This window comes from Numida meleagris, chromosome 10 (genome assembly GCF_002078875.1).
Source record: "Numida meleagris isolate 19003 breed g44 Domestic line chromosome 10, NumMel1.0, whole genome shotgun sequence".
Classification (NCBI taxonomy): Eukaryota; Metazoa; Chordata; class Aves; order Galliformes; family Numididae; genus Numida; species Numida meleagris.
The window spans coordinates 1,048,373-1,059,619 of NC_034418.1; the positions used below are offsets into that span (position 1 = coordinate 1,048,373).

General features: G+C 59.5%; 2 protein-coding genes across 4 annotated transcripts in view; both read left to right on the forward strand.

Annotated features, from left to right (window-relative positions):
- Positions 586–4,366, forward strand: LOC110404124 (C-factor-like). Its single transcript, XM_021408095.1, has 6 exons — positions 586–776; positions 1,700–1,751; positions 2,590–2,777; positions 3,020–3,178; positions 3,446–3,556; positions 4,079–4,366. Exons 1-6 carry the CDS (start codon positions 630–632, stop codon positions 4,190–4,192), a joined length of 771 nt encoding a protein of 256 aa, XP_021263770.1. The 5' UTR covers positions 586–629; the 3' UTR covers positions 4,193–4,366.
- RIPOR1 (RHO family interacting cell polarization regulator 1) overlaps positions 6,403–11,247 on the forward strand; it is a 23,172-nt gene continuing 18,327 nt past the window's right edge. Inside the window, exon 1 of one of the 3 annotated variants that reach the window (XM_021408003.1) lies at positions 6,403–6,610. Coding sequence is in view for 2 of the 3 variants with exons in the window: in XM_021407995.1 (XP_021263670.1) it covers positions 11,116–11,182 (67 nt within the window). In the remaining variant the exon portion in view is untranslated. Of the gene's footprint in view, positions 6,611–11,007; positions 11,183–11,247 lie in introns of those variants that run through there. The other 2 variants (XM_021407995.1, XM_021407996.1) reach the window with 2 other exon arrangements.

Here is an 11,247-nt window from a genome sequence, read left to right on the forward strand (position 1 = left end):
TTCCCTTCCCTTCCCTTCCCTTCCCTTCCCTTCCCTTCTCTCTCTTTCTTTCCCACTCTTTCCCACTTTCTTTCTTTCCCACGTTCTTTTCCACTTTTTCTTTCCTACTTTCTTTCTTTCTCACTTTCTTTCTTTCTCTTTCTTTCTTTTCCAATTTCTTTCCCACCTTCTTTCTCTCTTTCTTTCTCTTTTCTTTCTTCCCCCTTTTTCCTTTCTCCCTTTCTTCCATCATTCTTTCTTTCTTTCCTTTTCTCTCTTTCCTTTCTCTGTTTCCTTTCCCTTTGCAATCTCATGGAACGGTCACAACATTTAGCTAACAGAATTTCCAAAAATCACTCACGCCTTGTTTCAAAGCCCAGAATGGAGCAAGCAGCACACACTCCGGAAAGCATTCAGTGAGAGCTGCTTGGGGTGACCCTTTTCTCAGGGCTTTTTTTTACTACTTACAATGATTTTTTCATCTATTTACTCGTGCCAGAGGTGTTCTCTTTGATGTTTGTGTAAAAAAAAAGACCGAAAACCAGCACCACAACGACACCCGCTGTGCACGCTGGGCCGAAGCATTGCACTGGGCCCCAGGAGGGAGGTTCCAGGCTGGGCCCTCCCCGGGCAGAGGGCAGGCGGGGGGCATGGCGGCTGTGCGGGCCCGCTCGGTGCTGCTCACCGGCTCCAACCGCGGCATCGGGCTGGAGCTGGTGAAGCAGCTGCTCGGGGGGCCTCATCCGCCCGCCTGCATCTTCGCGACGTGCCGGGACCCCGAGGGGCCGAGGGGGAAGGTCAGCGTGCGGGCGGGGGCCGTGGCGGGTGGGCTGCGGGCCTGGGGCTGCGGGGCGGTGGAGGCGAGGGCGGCGGGAAGGCCGCAGGGCCTTGGCTGCGATGAGAGCCCTGGGCTGCTGACCTTGGCAAGGTCGGTGCCGCTGGTGACCGAAAGCAGCCATTGTACCACCCTCGTTTCGCTGAAACACGGGGCTGACACGTGTTGTTCTGCGGAGGAACCGCAGGAGCGTCCCCAGCATTCCAGCTTTCGTCCCAGCAGCACCAGCTGCTGCTGAAGTGGGTGACGGCAGGAGGCCGAGGTGATCCATCCGGCCGCTGCCACCACGAGAACGCTGTCGCTCCTCGTGTCCCTTCACATGTTGGCGTGAGAGGCTGCTGGAGGACGGCTGGGCAGCAGGGCAGAAAAAATGCACACTGGCCATCACAAGCTGCTGAGAAGCGTTTTCCATCATTTCCCATGCCCAGGGGTAACGTGGGAATGCGCAGAGCCCGATGGTGACGCTCAGGGTCAGTGTTTCCCCCACTCCACGGTGGTGGGATGTGGTAGCGGTGATGGCCTTGAGTTGCACCAGAAGGGGTTCAGGTTGGATATTGGGAACAATTTCTTCCCCTGTAGCATTCTCTGTGAGCGTCTTTGGGAGACGTTTTTGGTAGTTCTAAAAGTAATCAGTTTGGGCATATTGTATATGGTCTTGTTTCTGCTGTCCACAACCTGGTAGAGTAGAAGAAAGCTCAGAGCAGAGGGATTCATTTCAGCTGGGAGGTGAGATGTAGTGTCCAGAGCATCCAGAACTTGTGACTGTGCCCTTTGCATACAGAGAAGTCCCCCCCGAACTTCAAAATGGGCGATCATGGGTGCCCTGGCATCGCTCTTGGCATCACAGCCACCTCCTGCTGATTGTTTCCGTGTTTCTTTTCACAGGAGCTGAGAGATCTGGCATCCAAACACCCAAACCTGGTGCTGGTGAAGCTGGGTAGGTGTGCCCTGGCTGTTGGCTGATACCTTTGTGCCACCAACCACGCTGGCCCCGTTTCTCCTCCCCTTCCTGACCGCAGGCTCTACGTTTGGCTCTACATCCCAACATTTGGCTTCAAGTGCTGCTACCACCGAAGGCCCAATTCCTCCATCCCTGCCTCATCCCCTGCCTCCCACAGCTGCAGTATCCCGTTCCCCGTGGCGGCAGGATGGGGAGCTTCTGAAGACCAGCCATGGGCTGTCTCTCTGGGGACTGTCCCCACCCCCCCAGGACTGTCGCAGCAGCACTTTGCCACCACGGGGTTGTTTGCAGGGCACCCCACCCCACTCATGGCAGAGATTTTGGGGACTCTGGGTCTCTGCCTGGGTGCTCTAGGCTGGTTGCACAGCACCCTCTGGTGCCCACAAGGGGAAGAGACAGCGCAGGTTGGGATGCTGGCTGTTCTCGGGAGCTTAACCCGCACTTTCCCCTCAGGCCCTTCGGGTGGACCCCAGCCCTAGGGATTACAAGGATGTTCAGCGTTCAGAAACAAATCTAACCGCCCTTCTGCCCTGGGGAACGGTGGGCCTGCTCGTGGCCAGCTGTGAGCAGACCCTCTGTCAGGCTGAGAGTGACTGTCGTGGGACAGGCACCGCTGTAGGATTGCGGCCCATAGAGTAAACCCGGGAGAGCTGGAGTGTGCTGTGGTTTGGTCATCCCCTGCAGCCAGGCCACCTCCTCTCAGAGACGGTCACAGCAATATCCACCGCTGTCAGCCCCAAGGCTGCCCTGGCCCCGGGAGGAGCTGGAGAAGCCTGGGGAAATGGGACCGAAGCCCATTCTCTGCCGCTTGCAGATGTCGCAAACCCCTCAGCAATTGTCGATGCGGTGAAGATTGTGGAGGGGAAGCTGAACGGCGCAGGGCTCAACCTGCTGATAAACAACGCTGGCGTCTTTACCCCCGTGTCGCTGGAGACGGTGGACTCTGAAGAGATGATACAGACGTATAAGACCAACGCGGTGGGACCGCTGCTGATGGCCCAGGTAACTGTGTCTGTGCCTTCTGTTCCTTGTGCCTTCAGCCACGTGCCTCTCTGGTCACAGTGGAGGTCCCAGAGGACTTTATGAAGTTTTATGAGGCTGTGGGAGGGAGAGGATGGTGCAAGATGATGCTCCCACCCTGTGCTCTCTTGGCTTCCAGCCCTGCTGTAGGCAAGGCTGGGCAGCAGCTGCTGTCAGTGGGGCCAGCTGGGGGCACGGGAACCCACCAGGCTGCTTGTCCCCAGGCGTTCCTGCCCCTCTTGAAGAAGGCTGCCCAGGACAGCAAGGAAAAAGGTCTGAGCTGCAACAAGGCAGCCATCATCAACATCTCTACCGTCATGGGGTCCATTGAGAAAACTCCTGAGTCCTACTTCAAGCCAGTCATCTCGTACCGCTGCAGCAAGGTAGGGAGATGGGGGCTCAGGAGCTGGGAGTCAGAGCTGGCCCTTACTAGACCTGGTCTTAGGGCAGCACCTGAGCTTGTGAGATGGAGGAACGTACCACCTGAGTTCTCTGGGCACCTCCATGCCTGGTCCCTGCCCACTTAGGGGATGCTTGCACAGTGCACCATCTCCTGAAGACCTGGCATTGGTTTTTCTCCCTCACCTTGAGGCAGAGTTGGGGTTGGAGGGCGGTGCGTGGCACATTCTAACGCTTCCTTCTTCCCCCAGGCTGCCCTCAACATGCTCACCAGGTGCCAGGCCCTGACCTATGGGGAGGCTGGGATCCTGTGCGTGGCACTTCACCCCGGCTGGGTGAAAACTGACATGGGCACCCAGGAGGTGGGTGCAGGCTGAGCTTCTGCAGAACGCAGGCCTCTCTGCTGGGTGCACCTGGGAAGTGGCATCTGCACATGCCCTGTGCCAGAGCCTCCACCCGAGGATGGCAGAAAGCTTGTTCAGGGGGACAGGGCTTTAGTTTGTCCCAGAGACAAGCTGAGATGAGACCTCCATCTTGTAGGACTCATCCTGAAAGAGGTATTCACACTGCAGGATCCCTGTTTTGAGGGGGGGGTGGGTTCCCTGTAACCATGGGATGTTGATAAACCTGTACATAGCATCCCACTTGCAGCTAAGCTCTGTGTGTCTTGTTCCCAGAGCTGCTCCCAAAGCCTGCAGCTGACTTCTTACCCAAGCCACCTCCATCCAAACCATGCAGATACCCAACTGTCCTACCACATAAGCAATCCATCCCATCTCCTGTGGCTCTCTCCAGTCTGGGGGCAGGGAGCCTTATTGGGACGGGTGCAAACTGCCTGGGTTCTGGTGGGTCTCAGCCCTGCTCCTCACTGATGCTCTTTGCAGGCTGACCTGACCGTGGACACAAGTGTGCAGGGGCTGCTGTCGGTGCTGCCCATCCTCTCTGAGAAGCACAGCGGGATGCTGCTCAACTGGGAAGGCAAAGCAATTCCTTGGTGAGCCCCTGCGAGGGACAACTCGGTGCCAGGTGTACCCTGAGTCCCCGTGATGCTCATCACGGTGTGGCATGTAAGTGACCTACCTGGGACTCAGCCTCTGGCTGTGTGGGGCAGGCTGTGATCCCTGCATCTGAGTCACTAATAAATGCGATCGTCAATTAGTGCCTGTACCTTTTCCCAGCTGCAGTGCCCTCTCTGAGACCGTCTCTGCCCTGGCCCGAAGCTGCTCTCTGTACAAAATAACCTGCCATTAGAGCAGTGTGTCTGAGCAGCAGGCTTGCCCCAGTGGGCATTTCAGCAGCCCAAAGCCCTGCTCAATGTGCCTGCTCTCTGCCATTCTTCCACCTGATGCCCGGCTCCAGCAGAATCTCTCTGCTGCAAATCTCTTGGTGGGACTTTGTGCTGGATGCATTGTCTGTGTGAGCAGCACTGGGGTCGAGATGTCCAGCAGTGCCACAGCCCAGTGTGGTGATCCCAGGCAGCTAGCCATTCTCATTTTGGAGCTGCAACTGGGCACAGTACCCTTGGGTATAGGAAATCCAGTCCCAAGGGGAGCGCAGCATGGGAATGGCACTTCTGGATGGAGAAGCTGAGAACAGATATAACTGGGTTTCTGCAGGAGACAGTGTTTCTTGCATGGGTTGGGCAGCTCCGGCCTGCCAGATTTTGCTCAGGAGGTGGTAACAGCCTCAAAAGGGGGGTTTTCCCAGTTTTAAAAATGTTTCCAACCATATCTTCCCCTTCTGAAAGGAGCTTCCCCTTGGGGGATTTATGGGGAAAAGCAGCCAGGGGCTCCTTCAAAACCAGGTGAGCAGAGCGACCTGACTTGTAGGAGACAAAATCCCAGAGCTTTCCCCTGAGCCCTCCATTTCCCAACCAATCTCCCTTGCCCAGGTTCCCTTCGCAGTCAGGCAGAGCACCGGCACGGGTGGCCTTGCTGGTACCGTGGCTTGGCCCCACTGTGCCCTAGAGACCTCCAACAAGCCTTGGCCCCAGCCTGCCCTGCCCAGCAGCCCACTGAGTCACAGCAGCGAGTATTTTCAGCTCCAGGTGCTCCCAAGCCAGTGGCATTTAGCAGCCCAGACTTTGGAGAGGACTGGAAAGGGGACTGGAAAGGAAAGGGAAAGGGAAAGGGAACACCTGCAGCTGTGTCCCAGCCTGGGCCAGCTTCCCATGGCTGCAGGTAGGAGAGCTGCCAGAGCTTGTGAGCTTATCCCTCCTTCCTGGGGCTCCCAGGCAGGCTGGGAAGAGAGGCACGCTGCCCCTACAAAGCTGAGTGGTGCTGGGATTATCCCTGGGTGGCGTGGGGGTCCCTGTGTACCATACGCTCAGGAAGGCTTGGTGAGGGGTGAGGTCTCCCTGCTCCAATGCTTTTGCCAAGCGGTGTCGGCTTTTCCTTTGCACAAGTTCCGGGTGTTTGTGCTCACGCAGCTGATTATCTCCACGCTTCCTCTCCAGCCTGATGTTTCCTGCCTTGCTCACTCCCTTTCGCTGGCTTTGCCCTTTGTGTCAGCCTTATCTCCTGGCTCTGGGCAGTGTCAGAGCCCCGCGCTCCCCCTGCTCGCTGTGACGGAGCCGGGTCGCACCCACTGCCTCCCTGCTCACCAGGGAACGGATTGCTGGCTCTCTTTGATTTCTTCATTCTTCCAGAGCTCTCCTTCCACACCTGCCCTTTCCTGCTGCTGCTGTCCTGGAGGAGGACACCACCGTAGAGGCCATGGGAGATGGGGAGGCAGCAAGGAGAGCATGGTGTCCTGTCCCCAGGGCTCAGGAGGGGACAGCTGCGATGCCAGCCCCGCTGGCTCTGTGGGAATGCGGCAAGCTGGGACAGAGCAGGGAGGATTTAGGATCCAGCTGCATTCAGCAGCTTAAATGGGATCTCCCAGTTCCATCTTTAGCCACAGGACAGGTGCAAACTGGACTGCATGGAGCACTGCCCATCTTGCAAGATGCACATCTGCAAGATGATCCGGCCCCAGAGAAAGTAAGGAATTTGTCCTGCAAGGTGGTCACTTCCCAGGGTCTCCCACCTGGTCTGACAAAGGCTTGTTGCACCAGGAGCTGGGGTGGGACACCTCCAGGGATCAGGACAGCGTGAGAAGGACACGGGGAGTCCTGGTGGGATGGGGATCAAGGGCAGGTTCTGCACCGGGGGGGCCAAGAACGCCATGGATGGCGATGCTGCTCTAGGAGGAGAGGAGCAGAAGAGGGGAGTGGGGGTGGCACGGGGCTGCTCCACGGTGCGACCTGCTGGCTCCAGTGCCGGGAGGTGGAGCAGCAGCAGGAGGCAGGTCAGAAACCAGCCGGCGAGGACAGGGACAGCCAGCACGGCCGGTGTTGGAGCTCCAGAGCTTCACTGGAGCGGGGAGAACCAGGAGCAGAATAAGCAAGAAGTGCAGGGACCTCAGACGGGACCTGAGTAAGTCTGCATCTCCCTCTACTCCCGCACTGCCCATGGGACAGAGAGCTGGGGCAGCAGGGCTGTCACTGTGGGGACATCCACGGCACCGTGGTCCCGGTGACTGCTCCCAGCCTTGTCACCCGGGGGCCTGCCACAGAGGAGGGTGCTGGCTGTGGGAGAAATGCAGCCGGGCAGGAAGCACAGTCTGGCCCAGGCAGCTCTGGGACCAGCAGATAACGCAGCAGGGCTTCCTCCTGAACACCGCAGCCGTGGGGCTGGGGCTACTGGCTGCTATCTTTGTGTTACTGTTAGCTCCCCAAATCCCACTGCTGCCTGCCCTGCTGCTCCCTGCGCCGTCAGCCCTCCTGGGCACCAGCATCTTCCCCAGCCACGTTGTGTCCCAAGGGCTCCTTCCCGGCACTTCCCTGCAGTGACAGAGGATGCTGGGGTTGTTGTGCTGTGGAGGTGTCCGTGGTTCCCTCCTTGCTGCCTCTGCTCACTGTGAGCTGGACAGAACCCAACCCACCGTGCCCGCTGACCACGTCCCTCAGGACTGGAGAAACTTGGGCAGGTCCCCTTGGCTTTATGGGGGACATGTTTGGTCTTGGGCACATGGCAGGTTGGATCTTCTAGCAGGAGGGATCCCATTCATACACTGGGGGCCATGGGGATGGTGGAGGAGATCCAGTGGTTCAGGGCTGGGCGTGCCGTGCTCAGCCCCGCAGCAGGAGGGGCTGTGCTGGAGGGGTCATTCCCACTGAGCATCCCCTGCTGCATCCTTGGCCCCACCAGCAGCACACTTTGGCAGCTCAGATCGGCTTTCTCTCCACTGTCCCCCTCCTTGGAGCCAAGGAAGCGGTGCTGGGGAGGAGCTTGGCTCCTCCTGTTTGTTATTACAGGATAAAGTTACTCTTTAAAGCAGAGCCAACGCTGTCGGGGCCGCATGCCATCCGGGAACATCGCTTGTTCCCAGCGGCTCCGACGTGCCGCCTGGTGTTGCGTCCCAGCCCCAGGCACAGAGAGGAGGGGGCTCAGATGGGGGGGACCCAAGAAGGTGCTTGGGGGCTTCCCCTCCTGCTCTGGGAGATGGAGAGTGAGGGGACAAGGGCCTCCTCCAAGCAGGAGTGGGACGTGTGGGGAAGCAGATACTAAAGCAAGAGCTGGGGGCACTGGGAGGCAGAGCAGGCCTACGAGCTCCGGCCTCTGTCCCCACCGCTCCCAAATCCAGAAGTGTCCTTTGCTGGGTCCTGGCAGGACTGAGCAGTGCCCACACCGCCGCTCTCAGTGCTCAGTGGTGACGTGTATGTGGGTGGAGGGGAAGGAAGCGGAGCTGGGGGGGCTTCCTGGAGAGCTCCTGCACCTTCCGTGTCCCTGAGCCGGGTGCAGGGCAGGGACCCCACGCAACCCCACTGACATGCCGTGTCCCCAAGCCACACATCATCCTGTCCCCCTGCTCACGGCACTGGGGAAGGAGAGCCACCCAGGGTGGGGATGCCTCGCACATGCAGGAACCCTGCCACCTTGGTGTGCCAAGGGAAGGTGGCCAGCTCTGCCCTGACTCCGGCAGAAAGAGCTGCCGTCCTTCCCACCAGCATCCCACCCGATGCCTGTCCCCACCGCGTGCTAAAGTCCCTAAGAAACCTCCTTGCTCCATGGCACTCTCTCATGCACATCAAAACCATGCAAGATGGCATTTTTATGCGCCTTGCCACGGGTGGAGTGCCAGTCCAGCAGGGACAGGAGACAGTTACAGCAGCTTCCTATGGCCCTGCAGCTTGCTCACCCCTTCTTGTTTCCTTGACCCATGTCCCAGCGCTTTTGTTGTTATTCCATCCGGAGGGCAGCGATTATTTGCCGAAGGGGGGAGCTTTGACGCATCCCTGGGGGACACCTCGGCCGTGCCCGGGTTCTGCCCGATGCCATGAGCTGAACCCGTCGGTGCCAACCCCGCGTGGAGCCGCGTGCAGCTCGGCCATGACCTCAGCCTTCCTGCCGCGTGGGACAGGCCCGCAGGGGCTGCAGGAATCCTGTGAATCACAAATACTTTCGGAGTGATTACTCCGGGGCGTGAGATGTTTCCTACGGCGCGGGGTTGACGACACAGACCCGGTGCAATTCCAGCGTTGCGTTAATCTGTCGAGGGCTGGGGATGCTTCCTGCCATCCTCATGGGGCAGAGGAGAGAACCGGGAGAGGGGAGGGCAGCGCTGCTGCAGAGCCGTGCCCTGGGTGCCAGCTTGCAGTCTGGCTGAGCTGGCCAGGTTTCCAGCAGAGCTCGGAGCTGTGAGTCAACCTCCGTCCTCTGTTAACTCCTTCCCAGGTCCTGCTCCTCTGCTTTCCAACCAGGGGACCCAGGAGAGCTGCAGCAGCGCATGGCACCCTGCTCCGGGACACCGAGGGTGAAATCGTGGCTGTGAGGTTTTCGGGGGCCGGAGGCTCCGTCCCGCACCGCTCCAGCACGGAGCAGGAATGCCGAGCATGCAGTGCTGCAGGGTGTACATGGAGGGAGGCACGGAGCCAAGCTCTGGCCTTGTGCCCTCTGCAGAGAGGGGAGAGGACGTGGCTCAAGACCTGACATCCAGGGCATCCAGAGAAGGGAATGGAGCAGTGAGGGATCTAAGCACAGTCCTAGAAGAGCGGCTGAGGGAATGGGATGGGTCAGTCTGGAGAAGAGGAGCTCAGGGGAGACCTCATGGCTCTGCAACCCCTGAAAGGAGGTTGTGGCGAGGGGAAGTTGGCCTCTGCTCCTGGGTAATGGTGGTAGGGTGAGAGTGATGGCCTTGAGTTGCTCCAGAGGAGGTTCGGGTTGGGTACTGGGAACATTTCTTCTCCAGAAGAGCAGCGAGGCACTGACACAGCTGCCCAGAGAGGTGGGGGAGTCACCATCCCTGGAGATGTCCAAGAACCAAGGGATGTGATCAGTGGGCATGGTGGGGTTGGACTTGGTGAACCTCTTGCATTGGGGTGAGCTGTGCCGTTTGTTGGCCAGTCCTGGGCTGGTTGCTGCCCCAAAACCTAGGGACACAGGGACAGCTAGGTGCACCCACCCAGCCATCCATCCATCCCACTGACCATCCATCATCTCACTGACCATCCATCCATAGCACTGGCCATCTGTGCACCCCACTGACCATCCGTACAACCTACTGAGCATCCACGGTAACACACTGTGCAGGCCAGCAGGGGACAGTTGCTGCCTTCGCCCAGGTAGCCTCGCTCCCCTGAGCACCTGGCTGCCATTAGAGAGCTTTCAGAGGTTGGCAAGGTGGGAGGCAGCCCCTGCATGACCCGTTATGGATGCCGTCACACCTGCGGTCTGATGACAGCAGCTGGCACGGTGGCCCTGACTGTGGTGGCCATCCAAGCGGGATGGAGGCCACAGCTTTCCCTGGGTTGATCAATCCCCACGCTCCTGTCCAGTTCTCTCCGTGTCTGCCCATTGGTTTGCCTTCACCCTGCTACCCAAGGGACCTGCTGTCCTCTCTGCCACGTTCACCACTCCTTGCAGATAACGGGGCCAGCCAGAGCGCTGGGACACCTGGCTCCTCGCAGGGCGTCCTTGGCACAGCGGTTTCCTTGTCACCGATATTGCCCTGCTCTGCTTAGCTCCGAGCTGTGGCAATCAGCTAATTAGGGTTTTTGCATCGCTGAAGCTCTGCGCCGTCTTGTCCTTGCAGCACGGGTGTCTCTCTGGGGCTGGAAAGCCATCAGTCCCACTTAAAACTGGGTTAGTTCAGTGTGATCTAGGACAAAGAGGAGAGCTACACAATTTGGGAGGAGTTAGGGTTAGGGTTAGGTTTGAGGTTAGGGTTAGAGTTAGGGTTAGGGTTAGAGTTAGGGTTAGGGTTAGAGTTAGGGTCAGGGTTAGGTTTGAGGTTAGGGTTAGGGTTAGAGTTAGGCTTAGAGCTAGGGTTAGGGTTAGAGTTAGGGGTAGGCTTGGCTCGGGTTAGTGTTAGGGTTGGGATGGGTTAGGGTTGGGATGGGTTAGGGTTGGCTAGGGTTAGGGTCCCCCCTGCCCTTCCTGCCATTGGGCATGGGCAGCCTCTTCTCTCCCACCCCCACAGCCCCACATTAGAGGATATTGAGGACACAGGGTGTCGCCCGCTGGGACGGCCACAGTGCTGGGCTCCTTGGGTCTCCACCACCGACCAACCTCAGCCATCGCGCCCCTTCGCCTCCCTTCTCTCACCCAGCACGGGGTTGGGGCCGGGCGGTGGCCCGGCCGTGGTGGGGCTCCATCCAACGCCGCGTCCCCGGTGAGGACAGCCCGGTGGGGGGGCCTCGGGGACGCTCGCCCTCACCCTGGGGCTGGCGGCGGCGGTGTCAGTGGCGGTGTCGGTGTCCGTCGGTGGCGGCGGCGGCTCCCGAGGGAGGGCCGGAGGGGAGGTGCTCGCTGGATCCGCCATTGGCGCCGGCCGTGCCGTGGTTTCCTGCCGAAATCACATGGCTCTCGCGTTTCCATGGAGAGCGGCCGGGGTGGGCGCTGCCAAGCGCCTGTGAGCCGTCCCTGCCTGCTCCCCGTCCATGGGAGAGGAACAAAGGCGATGCGCCCAGCCAGGCCCGCTCCCGCTGCACGCCTCTCCTGGGACATGTGAGTGCCGCCGTCCTCGGGCGCTGTCACCGTGGCGGGGGGCTCTGCGGTGGGGTCACCCCCTG

Excerpts from the sequence above, each read along its gene's own strand:
- LOC110404124 (XM_021408095.1), top strand. The coding sequence starts at position 630 with ATGGCGGCTGTGCGGGCCCGCTCGGTGCTGCTCACCGGCTCCAACCGC. Across the intron at positions 777-1,699 it reads CCGAGGGGCCGAGGGGGAAG|GAGCTGAGAGATCTGGCATC; the intron begins GTCAGCGTGCGG and ends TTCTTTTCACAG. Across the intron at positions 3,179-3,445 it reads TCTCGTACCGCTGCAGCAAG|GCTGCCCTCAACATGCTCAC; the intron begins GTAGGGAGATGG and ends TTCTTCCCCCAG.